The 21,316-nt window shown below is 44.1% G+C and overlaps 1 protein-coding gene across 1 annotated transcript in view; it reads left to right on the top strand.

Moving 5' to 3' along the window:
* Nucleotides 1–21,316, top strand: part of LOC137379986 (protein SSUH2 homolog) — an 84,306-nt gene that overhangs the window by 27,513 nt on the left and 35,477 nt on the right. The window contains exons 2-4 of the mRNA XM_068051441.1: nt 7,744–7,848; nt 11,855–11,933; nt 17,002–17,131. Coding sequence (XP_067907542.1) covers nt 7,744–7,848; nt 11,855–11,933; nt 17,002–17,131 — 314 coding nt within the window. The remainder of the gene's footprint in view (nt 1–7,743; nt 7,849–11,854; nt 11,934–17,001; nt 17,132–21,316) is intronic.

Below are 21,316 nucleotides of genomic sequence, written 5' to 3'. Positions count from 1 at the left end.
CCCATCAGCATTCCATAGGGATTCTTCCCTCCGCGACACCCTGGTCTACTCCTCCATTACCTCCACCACCTCGTCCCCTTCCCACTGCACCTTCCCCTGCAATCGCAGGAGGTGTAATACCTGCCCATTTACCTCCTCTCTCCTCACTATCCAAGGCCCCAAACACTCCTTTCAGGTGAAGCAGCGATTCACTTGTACTTCTTTCAATTTAGTATACTGTATCTGCTGTTCACAATGTGGTTTCCTCTACACTGGAGAGACCAAACGCAGACTGGGTGATCGCTTTGCGGAACACCTCCGCTCAGTCCGAAAGCATGACCCTGAGCTTCCGGTTGCTTGTCATTTCAACACCCCTCCACCTGCTCTCATGCTCACATCTCTGTCCTGGGATTGCTGCGGTGTTCCAGTGAACATCAACGCAAGCTCGAGGAACAGCATCTCATTTACCGATTAGGCACACTACAGCCTGAACATTGAGTTCAATAATTTCAGAGCATGACGGGCCACCCTTTTTATTTTTAGTTATTTTTTTCTTTTTTATATGTTTATTTTATTTTCGTTTGTTTCTACTGTGCCTACCCACTGTTTTTTCATGTTTGTGCTTGGGACCAGGCTGTTCAGTTTTCTGGCAATTGACACCCTCTCTGTACTAACGCGTTGTCTTTCACCAGACCATTAACATACCATTTGCCTTTGTTCCATGACCTTCTGCTCAGTTATTCTCTGTGACCTTGTCCTATCAACGCTTTCTCTTTTGTTATCTTTTGCCCCACTCCCGCTTTACTTGCTTAAAACCTATTACATTTCTAGCGTCAGTTCCGATGAAGGGTCACTGACCTGAAACGTTAACTCTGCTTCTCTCTCCACAGATGCTGCCAGACCTGCTGAGTATTTCCAGCATTTCTTGTTTTTATTTCAGATTTCCAGCATCTGCAGTATTTTGCTTTTATCCAATCAGTATTGAGTTCTGTTGTGATGTTACTTCATGGTCAAACAGCTTGTCACCCAGGCACAGACGTAAAAATGGGCATGTGGGCAGGGTAGCAGAGGATTGTCAGTGCCCATAGAAATGAAACCAAGTGAGTTCTTATCTTCTTGAGGAAATTGGGTGAAATGTTTAAAAATAACCATTTATAATGGACTTTGGTACATTAAAATTGCCAACATGATACAAACAAAACTTTATCACCAGTTTGTAACAGTCTGATGAAGGGACACTGATAGTGGGGGACTCTCTGTCGAGGTGCACTGATAGTGGGAATCTCTGTAAAGGAGCACTGATACTGGGAGTCTCTCTGAAAAGTGCTCTGATATTGGGGGGGGGTCTCTCTGTAAAGGGACAGTGATAGTGGGAGTCTCTCTGAAAAGTACTCTGATATTGGGGGGGTCTCTCTGTAAAGGGACACTGATAGTGGGGGTCTCTCTGAAAAGTGCTCTGATATTGGGGCTCTCTCTGTAAAGGGGCACTGATAGTGGGGGTCTGTCTGTAAAGGAGCATTGATAGTGGGGGTCTCTCTGAAAAGGGCACTGATAGTGGGGGACTCTGTAAAGGGGCACTGATAGTGGGGGTCTGTCTGTAAAGGGGCACTGATAGTGGGGGTCTGTCTGTAAAGGGCACTGATAGTGGGGGACTCTGTAAAGGGGCACTGATAGTGGGGGTCTCTCTCTAAAGGGTCACTGATAGTGGGGCTCACTCTGTAAAGGGGCACTGATAGTGGGGGTCTGTCTGTAAAGGGGCACTGATAGTGGGGGTGTCACTGTAAAGGGGCACTGATAGTGGGGGGTCTCACTGTAAAGGGGCAATGATAGTGGGGGACTCACTGTAAAGGGACACTGATAGTGGGGGTCTCTCTCTAAAGGGATACTGATAGTGGGACTCTCTCTGTAAAGGGCACTTCTGGCAGGGGTCTCTCTGTAAAGGGGCACTGATAGTGGGGGTCTCTCTGAAAAGGGGCACTGATGGTGGGACTCCCTCTGTAAAGGGGCACTGATAGTGGGGTCTCTCTGTAAAGGGGCACTGATAGCGGGGGTCTCTCTGTACGGGGGCACTGATAGTGGGGCTCTCTCTGTAAAGGGGCACTAATAGTAGAGGTCTCTCTGTAAAGGGTCACTGATAGCGGGGGTCTCTCTGTAAAGGGTCACTGATAGCGGGGGTCTCTCTGTACGGGGGCACTGATAGTGGGGCTCTCTCTGTAAAGGGGCACTGATAGTAGAGGTCTCTCTGTAAAGGGTCACTGATAGCGGGGGTCTCTCTGTAAAGGGACACTGATAGCGGGGGTCTCTCTGTACGGGGGCACTGATAGTGGGGCTCTCTCTGTAAAGGGGCACTGATAGTAGAGGTCTCTCTGTAAAGGGTCACTGATAGTAGAGGTCTCTCTGTAAAGGGACACTGATAGCGGGGGTCTCTCTGTACGGGGGCACTGATAGTGGGGCTCTCTCTGTAAAGGGGCACTGATAGTAGAGGTCTCTCTGTAAAGGGGCACTGATAGTAGAGGTCTCTCTGTAAAGGGTCACTGATAGCGGGGGTCTCTCTGTAAAGGGACACTGATAGCGGGGGTCTCTCTGTACGGGGGCACTGATAGTGGGGCTCTCTCTGTAAAGGGGCACTGATAGTAGAGGTCTCTCTGTAAAGGGTCACTGATAGTAGAGGTCTCTCTGTAAAGGGTCACTGATAGCAGGGGTCTCACTGTAAAGGGACACTGATAGCGGGGGTCTCTCTGTACGGGGGCACTGATAGTGGGGGTCTCTCTGTACAGGGGCACTGATAGTAGAGGTCTCTCTATAAAGGGTCACTGATAGTAGAGGTCTCTCTGTAAAGGGTCACTGATAGCGGGGGTCTCTCTGTAAAGGGACACTGATAGCGGGGGTCTCTCTGTCCGGGGGCACTGATAGTGGGGCTCTCTCTGTAAAGGGGCACTGATAGTAGAGGTCTCTCTGTAAAGGGTCACTGATAGTAGAGGTCTCTCTGTAAAGGGTCACTGATAGCAGGGGTCTCACTGTAAAGGGACACTGATAGCGGGGGTCTCTCTGTACGGGGGCACTGATAGTGGGGGTCTCTCTGTACAGGGGCACTGATAGTAGAGGTCTCTCTGTAAAGGGTCACTGATAGCGGGGGTCTCTCTGTAAAGGGTCACTGATAGTGGGGCTCTCTCTGTAAAGGGGCACTGATAGTGGGGGTCTCTCTGTAAAGGGTCACCGATAGCGGGGTCTCTCTGTACAGGGGCACTGATAGCTGGACTCTCTCTATAAAGGGGCACTGATAGTAGAGGTCTCTCTGTAAAGGGGCACTGATAGTAGAGGTCTCTCTGTAAAGGGTCACTGATAGCGGGGGTCTCTCTGTAAAGGGTCACTGATAGTGGGGCTCTCTCTGTAAAGGGGCACTGATAGTGGGGGTCTCTCTGTAAAGGGTCACCAATAGCGGGGGTCTCTCTGTACAGGGGCACTGATAGTTGGACTCTCTCTATAAAGGGGCACAGATAGTGCTGCACTCTCTGTAAAGGGCACTGATAGTGGGGGCGTCTCTGTAAAGGGAGTATTAGCTTAATGATTCTCCTCTCTGGAACTGTCACCAGTCTAGGATGAAAAAACATTTCAGTTCTAGTGTGTATGTTTGCCTTGCAGAATGTTGCAATTATCCTCAATGGCTGACTATGTTTACTTTAGATTGGCCTCCGCCCAAGTCTTTCTAACATGTTGGGCCAAGAAGCAGTTCTGCTTCGGTTCAACAATCCCCACCTCTAATCTTTGTTCATCTTTAATTCAGGATAACAAAACACCCATAATCATTCCCATGCTCTTAGGCTGAAGCATTGCTTTTTCTACAGTAAGGAATGTTACTTAACTAGGACTGTGGGCACAAAACTAACAAGCTCCAAGCAACTAGAAGAAAAAAATCAGGGATATTCCTATTGTGTCGACTAAATTTTAATTAAAAATGAGATGGATAAATATCCATTTAAGAATAGGAATATAAGAATATGTAAACATGGAGATCGTCATGATATAGTCTTTTCCAGTTTTGTCCTTTCCAAGTTTTCTAATTATTTAAATTGCAACATTGTTGGTCACAAGGATTTTCCAAAACAATTTGGAGTGTTTTGATTGGTTTCCCCTTTCCTTTCTATCATTAGCTGATTAATCACCTTTTGATTGGGTTTTCAAACTTTGTTCATCATTCCTGCTTGCTGATTGGGAGGTTCCCTACCTCTTCTGCTGTGAGTATTTCCACCTATATCTGTCTACGTCCACCTCCATAACATCACTCGACTCCACCCCTGCCTCAGCTCATCTGCTGCTGGAGCTCATCCATGCCTTTCTTACCTCTTGACTTGACTATTCCAACACACTGCTAGCTGGGCTCCTACATTCTACCCTCTGTAAACTTGAGGTCATTCAAAACGCTGCTGCCTGTGACCTACATCGCACCAAGTCCCTTTCACCTATCACCCCTGTGTTCACTAACCTATGCTGGCTCTTAATTAAGCAAGGCCTCGCTTTTAAAACATCCTGTTTTCAATACCCTCCATGGCCTCGTCCCTCTCTCTCTCTCTCTCTCTCTCTCTCCGTAATCTCCTCCAGTCCCCCAACCCTCCCAGATCTCTGTACTTAGCTAACTCTGCCCACTTGAGCATCACTGATTTTCATCGCTCCAACCATTAGTGGCTGTGCCTTCAGCTGTCTTGCCCCTAAGATCTGGAATTCCCTCCCTAAACCTCTCCACCTCTCTATCTCACTTTCCTCCTTTAAGACGCTCCTTAAAATCTACCTTTTTGACCAAGCTTTTGGTCATCTGCCCTAATATCGCCTTTTGTGGTTTGGCATCAAATTTTACTTTATAACGCTTCTGTGAAGTGCCTTGGGTGTTTTATCACTTTAAAGCTGCTACATAAATACAAGTTGTTGTTGTGATTTATCACTTTTATTTTGCATGCCTCTTGAGTTTCTGGTGGGGTTGGGAGCAAACAGTGGAAACTCCTGTCCAAAATAGGTGTTAGCTTAATAATAATAAAAAGGAAAAAGAAAAACTTGCATTTACATAGTGCCTTTTACGACCACCAAACATCTCAAAATGCTTTACAGCCAATGAAGTACTTCTGAAGTGTAGTCACTGTTGTAATGCAGGAAATGCAGCAGCCAATCTGCACGCAGCAAGCTCCCTCAAACAGCAATGTGAAAATGACCATATAATCTGTTTTTGTGATGTTGATTGAGAGATAAATATTGACCAGGACATTGGGGATAACTCTTTCTTCAAAACAGTGCCAGAAGATCTTTCACATCCATCCCAAGCAAGCAGCTGGGGCCATGGTTTAACATCACATTCACAAGATGGTAGCTCTGACAGCATAGTGCTCCCTTCGTACTGCACTGGGATATCAGCCTTGATTTTTGTACTCAAACCCTACAGTGGGATTTGAACCTGGAACGTTAGAGACAAGAGAGATACTAACTGAGCCACAACAATGCACAGCAGTGAGCAGGGAGTGACATAATTTAGACATCAGAGGCAAATTCCAACAGTAGTCCTCACCATGCCTGTATGTAAGGCGTGCTGGATTTTATACAGTAACAAATTTAAAGAGTTAAAGGAGAAGATTCATTCAACAGATATTGAGCCATTCCTGCAGCATTCATTTCTTCATTTTTTGCTACCACTTAGATATCCATCAGCCCTTGTGGTAATAGTTCTGAGTTTTTTTGCTCACAACCATCTTTGTTGCTACCAATGGGAATTCCTCTTTCTGATCTTTTTGGAGGAAGAAGAGGGGGATTGATTGTGTCAGCTGTAGTTCAGTGGCACACTGATCTTGTGAGTTATTAGGTTCAAGTACCACTCCTGGCCTTGAGCACAAAAATCATGACTGACATTGCAGTGCAGCAATGAGTTCGTGAGCACTGTTTGAGGTGCTATCTTTCAGATGAGATGTCAAACTGAGGGTCCCAGCTACCTGCTTGGGTAGATATTAAAGATATCACATAGCACTATTTTGAAGATTATTCTGGCCAACATTTATCCCTCAATCAACATCACAAAAACAGATTATTTGGTCATTATCACATTGCTGTTTGTGGGAACTTGCTGTGTGCAGATGAGCTGTTCTGTTTCCTACATTGCAACAGTGACTACACTTCAAAGCACTGTGAGACGTCCGGGAGTTGTAAAAAGTGCTATAGAAAAGCAAGTCTTTCTTTTCTGAACAGAGGAATTCCAGGCAGATCAGGTTTGCTCTGTGCCCTCCCGTGGATACCATCACACTTACACCTGCAGGTGCTCGTTTTGGCATAGGATTCAGACATGCAGAGGATCCTGTTCCCAAAGGAAACTAGAGTGGATGGTAACTAAGTTCTGTGAATACCAAACTAAATGTACTGCTGAATGGTTCATTGTAAATACCCCAATCACAGTATACCATGCTTTAAATGGCATTGCATAAGTAAAGGCACGGCAGGGTGATCACAAATCAGTGTAGCCTGACTGACTATGCCCACCAAGAAACCAGTAACCATATGTGCAGGCATTGTGATGTCTACCTAGGAATGAACGTGGGGAACCATCTTGGCAGTGTCCAGGTCAGCAAACTGCCAAAGACCGAGCTGTGCCATTTGTTACAATGGCACCAGCAGTATTGGCCTGGTACAAACCAGTGACGATGTCAATTAACTACAGCTTCAAGTGTGCTTTCCCTGCCTTGCAACTGCATTCCTAACCAATGGGGGCAGCAGCAACAGTATCTCTAATTACTGCTGATTCTTTGTGACAGTTGAGTTTTGGAAGGAGTCCAGAAGGTGAGATTCTCTTCGTAAATTGGCCATTTCGCCACAGGACACCTCAATCCTGCAATCGCAGGAGGTGTAATACCTGCCCATTTACCTCCTCTCTCCTCACTATCCCAGGCCCCAAACACTCCTTTCAGGTGAAGCAGCGATTTACTTGTACTTCTTTCAATGTAGTATACTGTATTCGCTGCTCACAGTGTGGTCTCCTCTACATTGGGGAGACCAAGCGCAGACTGGGTGACCGCTTTGCGGAACATCTCCGCTCAGTCCGCAAGCAGGACCCTGAGCTTCCGGTTGCTTGCCATTTCAATACTCCCCCCTGCTCTCATGCTCACATCTCTGTCCTGGGATTGCTGCAGTGTTCCAGTGAACATTAATGCAAGCTCGAGGAACAGCATCTCATCTACCGATTAGGCACACTACAGCCTGCCGGACTGAACATTGAGTTCAATAATTTCAGAGCATGACAGCCCCCCATTTTACTTTCATTTTTAGTTATTTTTTCTTCCTTTTTTCTACATTCTTTTTTTACATTTTTTACAATCTTTTTTTGCATTTATTTCATTTCATCTTAGTTTGTTCAGTTTGCTTACCCACTGTTTTTTTCAGGTTTGCACTTGCTGCTGTTCAATATTCAGTGTATTAACACCTAATCTGTACTAATGCTTTGTCTTTCAACACACCATTAACATATTGTTTGCCTTTGCTCCGTGACCTTTTGGTCAGCTATGTGGCCTGGTCCAATCTACACCTTCTCCTTTGTTATCTCTTGCCCCACCCCCACCTCACTTGTTTATAATCTGTGACTTTTCTAATATTTGTCAGTTCCGAAGAAGGGTCACTGACCCGAAACGTTAACTCTGCTTCTCTTTCCACAGATGCTGCCAGACCTGCTGAGTGATTCCAGCATTTCTTGTTTTTACCTCAAAATCTATGATGCTAAACTAAATGTCCTACTTCACACAGGGGCGGCACCTGGAAATCCTCCAATGGCGGCTGAGGGCCCAACTGCACCACCTGCAAGCATGCTGGATAAAGTGACTGGCTATGAATCAATAGCCACAGGTGGTGGTAAGTGAAGGGCAGCAGTTGATGCAGATTAATTACACGGTATCCTGCAAGCCTGATCAACTGTACCAACCCTAATTAATATAAACATACCTAATCTAATTTAATTGAAGGTTTCAGATGGTTTACATTTAGAGTAACTGATATCATATGTGTGAGGGCCTTGGAGAGGGTGCAGACGAGGTTTGCCAGAATGATTACCAGGGACGAGGGAATTCAGTTATGTGCAGACACTCAGGAGCCTGGAAAGGTGAAAGGGAGATTTGGTGGAGGTGTTCAAAATCATGAGAGGTTTTGATGAAGTAAGTAAGGAGAAACTATTTCCACTGGCAGGAGGGTCAGTAACCAGAGGACACAGATTTAAGGTAAAAGAACCAGGGGAATATATTTTTACGCAGTGAGTTGTTTTGATCTGGAATGCACTACCTGAAGGAGTGGTGGAAGCAGATTCAACAGTAGCTTTCAAAAGGAAGTTGGATGTATATTTAAAAAGGAAAGAATTTCAGGGATATGGGGAAAGAGCTGGGGAGTGGGACTAATTGGATAGCTGTTTCAAAGAGCTAGCACGTGCATAATGAGCCAAATGGCCTCCTTCTGTGCTGTACGATTCTATGAATACATGAGCCGGAGAGTAGGTGAGTAAAGGATTTGACACCCCCCCCCCCCCCAGTCTGTTCTGGGAGCTGCTCTCAGCTGGAGCAACAATAGGGGCAATTCAGTTGACCTCAACACACAAGGTTGGGGAGGGGAAAATTGATCAGGATTCCTGCTCCTGATCATTTTCCAGTGAACGCAGCAGAAATTGTAAGTGTAGACATTGTGTCAGAATAGGATTGGGTACAGTAACCCAGCCCTCAATGTCAATGCTTGATAAGTGACTAATTGCCAGTGAGATCTGTTATGGTCAGGTGGTAATGGGCGTAGGTGGTTCCCACTGTTCACCTCCCAACTAACTGCAATCATGTTTTGTTTAAAATGATGAGTTAGCACTGAGTGTTTAACTTGCCAAATAAACAGACAGTGCAGGTTTTCTTGTAGATTTAAAACAGAAGATTAACCATTTATTGAACAATATTCATTCCCCAAAATGTTCGCAACACCATTCAGGCACACATTCACTCTGAAAAGAAAATTATTCTTCTTTGGCATCCTTGTCTCGAGAAACAATGGTTAAGCGCCTGGAGGTGGTCAGTTGTTTGTGGAGAGGCGCCTGGAGTGGCTATAAAGGCCAATTCTAGAGTGACAGACTCTTCCACAGGCGCTGCAGATAAAACTGGTTGTCGGGGCTGTTACATCATTGGCTCTCTCCTTGCACTTCTGTCTTCTTTCCTGCCAACTGCTAAGTCTCTTCGACTCGCCACTCTTTAGCCCCGCCTTTATGGCTGCCCGCCAGCTCTAGCGATCACTGGCAACTGACTCCCACGACGTGTGGTCAATGTCACAGGACTTCATGTCGCATTTGCAGATGTCTTTAAAGCGGAGACATGGACGGCCGGTGGGTTTGATACCAGTGACGAGCTCGCTGTACAATGTGTCCTTGGGGATCCTGATATCTTACATGCGGCTCACATGGCTAAGCCATCTCAAGCCCCGCTGGCTCAGTAGGGTGTATATGCTGGGGATGTTGGCCACCTCGAGGACTTCTGCATTGGAGATACGGTCCTACCACCTGATGCCAAGGATTCTCCGGAGGCAGCGAAGATGGAATGAGTTGAGACGTCGTTCTTGGCTGACATACGTTGTCCAGGCCTCAGGACACAGGCTTGAAACACTTGGACTTCTGTGTTCCGTGTCAGTGCGCCGTTTTCCCACACCCTCTTGGCCAGTCTGGACATCGCAGCGAACGCCTTTCCCATGCGCTTGTTGATTTCTGCATCAAGAGACAGGTTGCTGGTGATAGTTGAGCCTAGGTAGGTGAACTCTTGAACCACTTCCAGAGCGTGGTCGCCGATATTGATGGATGGAGCATTTCTGACGTCCTGTCCCATGATGCGTTTTCTTGAGGTTGATGGTTAGGCCAAATTCGTTGCAGGCAGCCGCAATCCTGTTGATGAGTCTCTGCAGACACTCTTCTGTGTGGTATGTTAATGCAGCATCGTCAGCAAAGAGGAGTTCCCTGATGAGGACTTTCCGTACTTTGGTCTTCACTCTAAGACGAGCAAAGCTGAACAACCTGCCACCTGATCTTGTCTGGAGGAAAATTCCTTCTTCTGAAGACTTGAACGCATGTGAGAGCAGCAGTGAGAAGAAGATCCCAAACAGTGTAGGTGCGAGAACACAGCCCTGTTTCATGCCACTCAGGATAGGAAAGGGATCTGATGAAGCACTGCTATGCTGAATTGTGCCTTTCGTATTGTCATATTGCCCAAAATGTTTGCAACACCATTCAGGCACACATTCACTCTCAAAAGAAAATAAATAGAAGGTAAAGGGTAAGAATTCAAGGTGTGTTAGGTGCTCATGGTTTACGGTAAACCTGTTGAATCTTTCAAGTAGGACAGTCTTTTTTAAAGATGCAAGCCTAGGTTGTTTGTAGTCTTGACTTTTTGAGGTGTTGTAGATTTCTGGTGGTTAAGATTTCAGATTGGAGGTGGTGGATCACTTTCAGTTCTTTGCTGCGCCAAGTTGAAGTGTAGATTTTGCAGCAGGACTTCTCCCTTGCCCAGCTGGGCTTCTTCCCACAACCACTGGATGGACTGCTTCTGTGATGTTTTTGCAAGCTCTCCCCTGTTGTGACCACACAATGGACCAGGATGTGGCTACATCGCACCTTTTTCAGAAGAACTCATTCCATTCAGCAATGTCTCTTGATGGTTTCAGGATCGGTGTAATTGACACCTCTTAGCATAATGTACCTTTTTGTCCTTAACAGACAGTGAAAAGTTTGAATATACAAGTGAAGTCAGCTGACCTTTGGCCATTTTGCCATACATTGTCCACTTTTTAAAGGAAAAGTCAATTTTTATAACTCCTCAGTTTGGTTCTGTATTTTCATTGCTGCACTGCTCGTGAGTGTGACAGATGAGTATCAGAGAGCTCTCTGCACCCATAGAACTGTATCCAGAAAGGAATTAATACTTTCAGTTGTATCATCACAATCAACCTTTCCCTGTCCAGTCTCTAAAACAAAGCCCTGCACACAGTGCTCTAAAAAAAAAAAAATCCTCCCTTTTCTAACCTTAAACTAAAGTCTAGCAGACTCCCTCAACTAACTGTCTCTGACTACATGATGTACACCACATAATCATATGTATAAAAGGTCCTAAGTGACCTGGGCCAAATTTTGCCATATTTCGGTTGAGGCTCAGCACACAGCTGTACAAACTGGGGACACAGGACTGTCTCAGGGAACTCACCTGTTGTAAGAGGTCTCTTAAAAGAAAGTCTTTATTTAAGTAAAGCTTTTGGCCAGAAATTTCCTCCAAGCTGATCCCTACTTTGCCATCATAAATTTGTCAGCAGTGGGATGTAAACCAAATTTACACACATAAATGGGGTTTTCATTGCACTACTGCCAACATTCAGCAGAGGAGTGGCAGCAGCTCTGAAGAAATTCTCGGACTTGCTTTTTTCAGACAATTTTAGATAATCTTGGCTGCATTTGCACTGTGCATTACTTGTTTTTGGTGGTTAAGTCACCTTTTTTGTAATTTTTTGGGGGATTCCTTGCTAATACTTTCCTTTGTTTCTCCTGGTTAATCCTGGCTTTGACGGTGCACCTTACATAGAATGAGATTACTTTTGGTGCAGATCCTGGAGCAGTTGTGGATGTGGCTAGATCTTCCCGGGGGGGGGGGGTCATTGCCTTTGTATTTCATGCTCCTCATGTAGAGTTTTCTTCAGATTTAGATGCAGTTTTATTGACAGGTCCATACCATTGATCACATGTACAATACTCCATATAACCCAAGATTATAACAAATATAAAATCAACAGCGTACACTGGATATTATATTGACATGCTATGATGTTATGTAACGGGAGGAAATTCTGTCTCTATCTCTCACAGAGGAAAGGTATCTGCCTCCCCCAGTTTATCCAGTGCACAGTGCGGAGGGCGGCCAATCACAGCCTGTTCAGAAATGGAGGTGAGATCTCAAATATTAAGGGTGTAAGTCCGGTGTTGGTTCTACTGTACATGATGTGCTTTAAAGGGATAGATCTCATAGCATTTACAGCACAGAAAACAGCCTATTTGGCCCATCTGGTCTATGTGGTTCCACATGTGCCTCCCCCTCCCCCTTTCCATTTAACTCTATCAGCATATCTTTCTATTCCTTTCTCCCTCATGTTCTTTTCTGTGATATTCAACTCAACCAATTCTTGAGGTGGTGAGTTCCACATTCTAACCACTCCCTGGGTAAAGAAGTTTCTTCTGAATTCCTAATTGGATTTATTAGTGACTGTCTTATCATTATGATCCCTAGTTTTGGACTTCTCCACAAATAGAAACACAAGATCAGTTCTTATTCTGATGGCCTTGAATATAATATTTCTTTCTTTATTGATGTTGAACCTCTCTCCTCCTTTAAATACCCATGCAGAATATTCTATTCTCTGACTTCCAGGACAGGCAGACAAGTTTATGCCAGGATTCTAAGTGCTTTGTGAGTGCAGGTCCTTAAGAAGGGCTCAGGGTCACTCCACTACTTTGTCTCCCTAGAGAAAGAGCCTCGGCCCAACTTGATGCCTTTGCCCAATTGAGACACACAAGGCACCATGTGTGGCAGAAATCACCAAAGCAAACTAGTGTCACACTACTCCATGACATGGTTTGCACCAAAACAGGCATTGGGTAAGAGGGTGGAACCACAGCCTTGAGTCAGAATGAAGGGGCCTAGGGAATATTTACTTGTTTATAGAACATTCAAAAGAAAAATCTATGTAGTGGCCACTTCAAGTCCTGGTACTTACTGTATCAATACTCTGTGCCACACAGATCTGCTGTTGTGATTCATCCTCCCTTGGGAGCTGGAAATCAAGACCATTGCGTCTCATCCTTCAATGAAAGAGTACAAAACAAAAATTACAAAGCTGTCATTTTTGGCTCTAATTTATTCTGAATTACACAAGCTGATGGAAGAAATGTTATATAAGAGCACAATACTGCAGATGCTGGAAATCTGAAACAAAACAAAAAGTGCTGGAAATACTCAGCAGGTCTGGCAGCATCTGTGGAGAGAGAAGCAGGGTTAACGTTTCAGGTCGATGAACTTTCATCAGAATTGGCAAAGGTTAGAAAATAATTCGGTTTTAAGCAAGTGAAGGGGAGGGGGTGGGGGAGAGAACAAAGGGGAAGGTGTTTGATAGGGCAGGAGAGATTAAATAACAAAGCTGTCCTGGGACATAGGCAAAGCGTGTGTTAATGCTTGTGGTGAAAGACAAAGCATTAGTCCAGAGAGACTGTTAATAGTGGAATAATGAGCATCTCTGACCTCATGAAAAAAAGGCACATGGTTAAAAACTAAAATATTAAAAAGAGGCCAGTCATGCTCTGAAGTTATTGAACTCAATGTTCAGTCTGCAAGGCTGTAGAGTGTCTAATTGAAAGATCAGGTGCTGCTCCTCGAGCTTGCGTTGATGTTCATTGGAACACTGGAGCAGGCCAAAGACAGAAATGTTGGCATGAGAGCAGGGGGAGTGTTGAAATGGCAAGCAACCGGAAGCTCAGGGTCATGCTTTCGGACTGAGCGGAGGTGTTCAGCAAAGAGGTCACCCAATGGTCTCCCCAATGCAGAGGAGACGGCATTGTGAGCAGTGAATACAGCATACTAAATTGAAAGAAGTACAAGTAAATCACTGCTTCATCTGGAAGGAGTGCTTGTGGCCTTGGATAGTGAGGAGAGAGGAGGTAAAAGGGCAGGTATTACACATCCTGCGATTGCATGGAAAGGTGCTGTGGGAAGGGGACGAGGTGTCGGGGTAATGGAAGAGTGGACCAGGGTGTCACGGAGGGAAGGATCCCTTCAGAATGCTGACAGGGAAGGGGAGGGGAATATGTGTTTTGTGGTGGCATCACGCTGGAGGTGGCAGAAATGACGGAGGATGATTCTCTGGATGTGGAGGCTGGTGGGGTGGAATGTGAGGACAAGGGGAACCCTGTCGCAGTTCTGGGAGGGAGGGGAAGGGGTGAGGGCAGAAATGTGGGAAATGAGCGGACACGGTTGAAGGTCCTGTCAACCACAGTGGGAGGGAATCCTCAGTTGAGGAAAAAGGAAGACATATCAGAGGCGCTGTTGTGGAAAGTTGCATCATCAGAGCAGATGCGTCAGAGACGGAGAAACTGAAAGAATGGAATGAAGTCCTTACAGGAGGCAGGGTGTGAAGAAGTGTAGACGAGGTAGCTGTGGGAGTCGGAGGGCTTATAATGAATATTAGTGGACAACCTATCCCCAGAGATGGAGACAGAGAAGTCGAGGAAGGGAAGGGAGGTATTGGAGATGGACCATGTAAAGGTGAGAAAAGAGTGGAAATTGGAAGCAAAGTTGGTAAAGTTTTCCAGTTCAGGGCGGGAGCAGGAAATGGCACCGATACAGTCATCAATGTACTGGAAAAAGAGTTGGTGGAGGGGACCTGTGTAGCACTGGAACAAGGAATGTTCGACATATTCCACCAAAAGACAGGCATAACTAGGACCCATGCCAGTACCAATAGCAACACCTTTTACTTGAAGGACATGAGTGGAGTTGAAGGAGAAGTTGTTAAATGTGATAACAAGTTCAGCCAGGCGGAGGAGGGTGGTGGTGGATGGGGACTGGTTGGGCCTCTGTTCAAGGTACAAGAGGAGAGCCCTCAAACCATCCTGGTGGGGGATGGAGGTGTAGACCGATTAGATGTCCATAGTGAAGAGGAGGTGGTTAGGGCCAGGAAACTGGAAATGCTCAAAACGATGGAGAGCATCAGAAGAGTCACGGATGTAGGTGGGAAGAGACTGGACCAGCGGAGAAAAGATAGAGTCAAGATAGGAAGAAATAAGTTCAGGGGGCAGAAACAGGCTGAAACGATGGGTCTGCCAGGACAGTCATGTTTGTGAATTTTAGGAAGGAGGTAGAAGCGGGCTGTCTGGTTTTGTGGGACTATCAGGTTGGAAGCTGTAGAGGGAAGATCTCCAGAGGAGATGAGGTCATTTGAAGAAATGTTATCCCAATTTTATTTAAAGCTCAATTGCTGAACAGGTGTAGTAATGGTCCAGTCACCATAGTGAAAATCCACACAGTACTGAAACACAAAGATACACAGGTGTGAAATAGATTAGTTTGTATTTAATACTCAAATCAACTTATGATGATAATGATATAGCCTAAAAGTTGGCCTTACCAAACATAGATACCCCAATGCCTCAAATTTAAAATCCTCAGCTTCATGTTTAAATTCCTCCATGGCTTTACCCCTCCTTATCTATGTAAACTCATCCTCCGCAACTCTGTGTTCCGCCAACTCTGACCTCATATGCATCCTTGACCCCCTGATGACCATCCACCTCTATACCATATCTTGCTGTATACTTCTCTATCACTATTGTCAGCCACACCTTTCTTATTTAGGGCCTGGTCTCACCAACCTCCTGCATTCCACACTACATAAATTAAAGCTCACCTGGAATTCCCCGACTGATGTGCTATCCTATATTAAGTCCCATATACCTGTCACTCCCTTTCTCACCAATCTTCCTTTCCTTCCCATTTTCAAACCCTTCCATGGCCACACCCCATCTTCACAATCTACTCCAGCCCCATGTTTTAGCATGTTCCCTCTCCACTCTTGCAACTTTGATCTACTCTGAAAGTGTTTGTTTGTGTTTTGTGTGTGTGTGTCTGCGACATCCTTCAGTCATCCTTCCCCTGCAGTATGAAATGAAACCCTTCCACCCTTAACACATCTCTCCCCAACTTCAAAAGGTTCCATGACTTCTTTGCTTTTGAACTTTATTCCTTGAGTCACAAAGCTGCCTGATTTTTTTTAAACAGCCTTCTCAACTAGTCCTCCCACCTTCAAAGATTTGTGTGTACATTGACCCCCAAATTTCTCTGTTCCTGCACCCCCTTTAAAATTGTACGATTTAATTCATATTGTCTCTCCTCCTACCAAAATATATCACTTTACACTTCTCTCAGTTGAATTTAATCTGCCATGTGTCTGTCCATTTCACCTGTCTGTCTCTGTCCTCCTGGAGTGGGTTACTACACTACTGAGTTTTGTTTTTTTCTGTAAATTTTCAGATGATGCCTTGTATACCCAAGTCCAAGTCATTAATATATATCAAAAAGAGCAATCGTCTTAATATTGACCCCTGGGGAACACAACAGTATACTTCCCTCCTTTCTGAAAAGCAACTGTTCTCTCCACTTCCATCTCAGTGTCCCGTTAATTGCCTTAGGTGAAGGGCCCCATATAAGTGTATGCAGATGTTATATTGATGGGTACCCAGACGATGGGCTATTGGCAGAATTAAAGTCACACCCATTGGAAAATCCAATCCAACTTGTCCATTTCCAATTTCCATTGTCTCGACCAAAAGTTTTGGCATACTGGCTAGGGTTGATTAGGTTTCATTTTTACTTCAGTCCTATATCATTATCTTAATTTTATGAGAGATTTAGGAATAGAACTTTACATTGGCAGAAGGATTAGACGGGAGTCGAGGAGAAATTTTTTTCACCCAGAGGATAGTGGAGGTCTGGAATTCACTGCCTGAAAGGTGGTAGAGGCAGAAAGCCTCATCAAATTTCAAAAGCAGTTGGATATGCACTTGAGGTGCCATAACCTACAGGGCTATGGATCATGAGCTGGAAGATGGGATTAGACTGGATAGCTCTTTTTTGGTTGGCACAGACATAATGGGCTGAATGGACAGCTACTGTGCCGTAAATCTTTCTATGTTTCTATTTTCTATATCACTACTTAGCTTGCTCATAGTATTTTCTTTTGAGTATTGTACAGAATTTTGCAGATATGGTTTAGTTTACACATTCATACTTGACCATTGCTGACCAGAGCTTCTGTCTTTAAATTCCAATTTATTTTCTTTTATTAACAAAAATATCAATTTGGCAATTACTATTTTCATCGATGAATGTAACGTTGGCAAATGCACGAAAAGAAAGGGACTTTTGTCAAAGAGACAGTCACAACATTGTTTTGCCATCTCTCCCCCAGCATTCCCTCTATCAATGAGGATACAGCTAGACAAGCATTGATCAAGTATGCGTCTGATCATGTCACCTACAGCAGTCGTCCTGCTGAAGAAATGGTCTTCAAAGAATTAAAACCATATAACATGTACAGGGTATGTGATTGATTATCTGTTGCTGTGCCTTTGTAGTCTCTTTCAGCTATTAGTTTATGTTATTCTAAATCAGGGGTGTCCAACCTTTTCGCGTGGGGAGCCATATTATAATTTTTGTCTTACATGGTGGAGGGGGGGGGGGGGGCGGGAAGGGGGTGAGACAATTTTAGAAAAATAAAGGTATTTAAAATTTATATTACTATTAATCAAAACAATAACAAACGTGCAATTTTGTGAAGAAGCTTTAAATGCAAGATTAATTTTTTGACTTACTTTCTCATCACTATGTTGGACACTGATTTAGTGAGATACCTAGCATGTTTTTGCTTACACAAGTAGTCAGTGTTTGCCCACACACTTGTTTTGGTGATGTGGAGTATTCCAGATAGATGTCCATCTGTCAGGAGTGATCTTGATCACTCTCTCTCCCTCGCTGACTCTCTCTGACTCTCTCCCTTTGTTCCCCCCCCCACTCTGTATTGTTCATCACACCCCATGTCATCCTCACTCTGTGTCCCCTCCCTCTCTCTCTCTGCCCTCCTCTCTCCCATTTCTCTCTGTTTCCCCCATCTCTCTCTTCTCCCCTCGCTCTCTCTCTCTCCTCCTGTGCCCCCCTGCCTCTCTATCTCTGACAGTTGCAGTGAGTGGGAGCACTTAGCACAGCAACTTTGTGGTTGGTCAGTTCTTTTTTAAAAGCGTCCTGTGTTTCACAGCTGACAGGTGCTGACATCGGAAACAGCAGCTTCCCAACTTTGGACAGATTCGGGGTTGTCTGGCGGCCTTTCAAAAATAAGTCGGAAAACCCCAAATCTGTCCGAAGTTGGGAAACCACTGTTACCGCTCTCATGCGGACCTGTCAGCTGTGAAACTGATAGTGTGATGTTTTAAAAAGTCAGTCTTTAAGAAGAAGACAATGGAAAAGTTCTCATCTCTGAAATACATCCATGAGCCAGATGGAAACCTTTGGCGGGCCGCATCCTGGCCCATGGGCCGCAGGTTGGACAACCCTGATCTATATTGCCCCTTTTGCTGTTAATTGTACATTAATTGAGTCTTTAATTGTATTCAGGTGTTGGGCATTAACTGGTGATTCACTTGTGCTCTTATAAATAGGAACAGACTGAAATTGGTTGTTGGGTTTAGAGGTGAATGTAAATAAAAGCTTATAGGTATATTAAGGTTAGGCTCCAGTTCTATTCTTCACAGCCTGGCTATCAGGAATAGAACATTTACTCCCTTACATTTCATTAATTCTGGGGATGTGGGTGTCAGTGGCAAGGTCAGCATTTTTGTCCATTCCTAATTGCCCTTGAGAAGGTGGTGGTGAGCCACCTTCTTGAACTGCTGCAGTCTGTATGGTGAAGGTACACCCACAGTGCTGTTAGTTACAGGGTTGCAGGATTTTGACTCGACAACGAAGGAATAGTGACACGATGAGCCAAATGCTCTCCTTTTGCACCATAACCATTCTTTATTCTATATTTCCAAGTCAGAATGGTATGCGACTTGGAGGGGAACCTAGAGGTGATGGTGTTGTCCTTCTAGATAGGTTTTCCATTTAGTGGATAAAATCAGATCCTGACAAATCCCACACACATGGGGGAATCGGGTGCTGCAAATCAATGCACCATTCCTAATGATTTTGGGAATGAGCAGCTGTTTAAAATCAAAGTTAAAGGAAGAATTGATGTTGGGGAGCTGGGCTGGAGCAGTTCGGAAGAGACCGAGCCAAAGGGAGAGATGGTGGAAGAGAAAGAATTCTAAAAAGCATGAGACCTAGATGTCGATCTCTGGAGGCCTTTGTCTTACGAAAAGCCACAGGTCTGAAATTACGCCAAGGGCAATCAACATTTGCCTGAAATTCCTCACTCCGGTTACTTGGGGAAGTCACGGGGGCAATTTTAACTTACTCCGCACATTGATGAGATCAGATGCAACGCTGCTTTTACACCCCATCCAATTTTACTCTCCATTGAAGTTAATATAGTATCATAAAAACAGAAAGTGCTGGAAGTACTCAGCAGGTCTGTCAGCATCTGTGGAGAGAGAAGCAGGGTTAACGTTTCAGGTCAGTGACTTTTCATCAGAACTGGCAAAGGTTAGAAAAGTATTAGGTTTTAAGCAAGTGAAGGGGGTGGGGTGGGGGGTGTCGGTGGTGGTGGTGGGGAAGAGAATAAAAGGGAAGGTGTAATAAAAGCAAAATACTACAGATGTTGGAAATCTGAAATAAAAACGGAAAGTGCTGGAAATACTCAGCAGGTCAGGCAGCATCTGTGGAAAGAGAAGCAGATTTAACATTTCAGGTCTGTGACCTTTCATCAGAACTGGCAAAGGTTAGGAATGTAATAGGTTTTGAGAAAGCGAAAAGTGCAGTGGGGGGGGGGGGGTGGTGGTTGGGAAGAAGAACAAAAGGGGTCTCTGATAGGGTAAAGGGCAAGAGAGATTAAATGACAAAGATGTCATGGAACAAAGGCAAAGGGAGTGCTAATAATACACTTTACGATGATAGTAGAGGAGATAAGTCTGACACAAACCAGGTTAATAGATTGGAGAAAATTTGATTTTGAGGATCTGAGAATAGAACTTGGGAAAATAAAATGGGAAACAATATTGGCAAGCAACAATGTAGAAAAACAATGGGAAACAGTTATAACTGAGTTCAACAGAGTGCAGGAAAAATATATTCCCATAAAAGAACAAACTAAACACTAATGAGACTCCATGGATGAATAAAGACATAAGGGAATAATTGAGGCAAAGGAAAAAGGCATACATTAAGTATATAGACAGTAGAGCAGTGCATGATAAAAGAGAATAGGAAGAGATTATGAGAGAAGTCAAAAAAAGATTAGGAAGGCAAAGAGGAATTACAAAATTAAATAATTAAGGAACATAAAATAAAATAGTAAAATATTTTAAGGCACACCAATAATAAAAGGAAGGCTAGGATGGGAATAGAGCTATTAAGGCATAGATTGTATAATAACACAGGTAACGACAGAGAAATGGCAGAAATATTAAATAATTATTTTGCTTCAGTATTCACCAGGGAGATAGGACAGGTGGACATGACATTAGATGTCGAAATGAGGAATGAGATAAGTGTATTTAAAATAAAATAAAAAAGAGATGTATTAAATTAATGAATCAAACTCCTGATCCAGATGGATTGCATTCACACATTTTAGAAGAGATAGCAAAGGCATTACTACACATATTTAATAATTCATTCAAAAAAGGTGTAGTGACAGAGGACTGGTGGATAGCTAACATAACTTATACATTTAAGAAGGAAGATAAAACATATTCAGGGAATTGTAGACCAGCCAGCAGAACATTGGTGGTAGGAAAAATAATGAAATCCCTACTAATGGAGATAACAGAAGAACATCTAGAAAAGGAAAATATAATAATGAATAGTCAGCATGGATTGCAAAAGGGAAAATCGTGAATGACAAACCTTATAGAATTTTTTGAGGAGGTAATGGAGAGGCTAGACAATGATAATGTATTATTATTTAATGTATTAATTTATCTGGATTTTCAAAAGGCCTTCCGTAAGGTGGCCCGTAATAAACTAATGAATAAAGTCAGAGAATGTGGAGGCAGGGCTTAAATGACAGACAGGATTGCTAACTGGCTTCAAAACAGAAAGCAGAGAGTGGGAGCAAAGGGGAGTTATCCAGAGTGGCAGAAGGTGGGAAGTGGTTTTCCACAAGGATCAGTGTTGGGACCACTGCTATTCACAATTTACATTAATGATTTGGACTTTGGAATTTCTAAAGTTGTGGAAGACACCAAATTGGGTGGGGGATAGTCAATACTGAGGACAATTGCAACAAATTAAAGAAGGACATTAATAAACTTACAGAATGGGTAAATAATTGGCAAATGAAGTTCAACACAGATAAATTTGAGATAGTATATTTTGGTAGGGAGCAGAAGGAGGACACTTTCTGTAACAATCTGTAACCTCATGGCCCGTCATATCCCCCACTCTATCATTACCATCAAGCCGGAGGATCAACCGTGGTTCAATGAAGAGTGCAGGACGGCATGCCAGGAGCACCACCAGGCATACCTCAAAATGAGGTGTCAACCTGGTGAAGCTACAACCCAGGACTACATGCGTGCTGAACAGCGTAAGCAGCATGCGATAGGCATGGTTAAGCGATCCCACAACCA

The sequence above is a fragment of the Heterodontus francisci genome, chromosome 19 (genome assembly GCF_036365525.1).
Source record: "Heterodontus francisci isolate sHetFra1 chromosome 19, sHetFra1.hap1, whole genome shotgun sequence".
In the NCBI taxonomy this organism is placed as follows: Eukaryota; Metazoa; Chordata; class Chondrichthyes; order Heterodontiformes; family Heterodontidae; genus Heterodontus; species Heterodontus francisci.
Note: the sequence above shows the minus strand (reverse complement) of the source record. Positions and strands in the feature narration are given on the sequence as shown.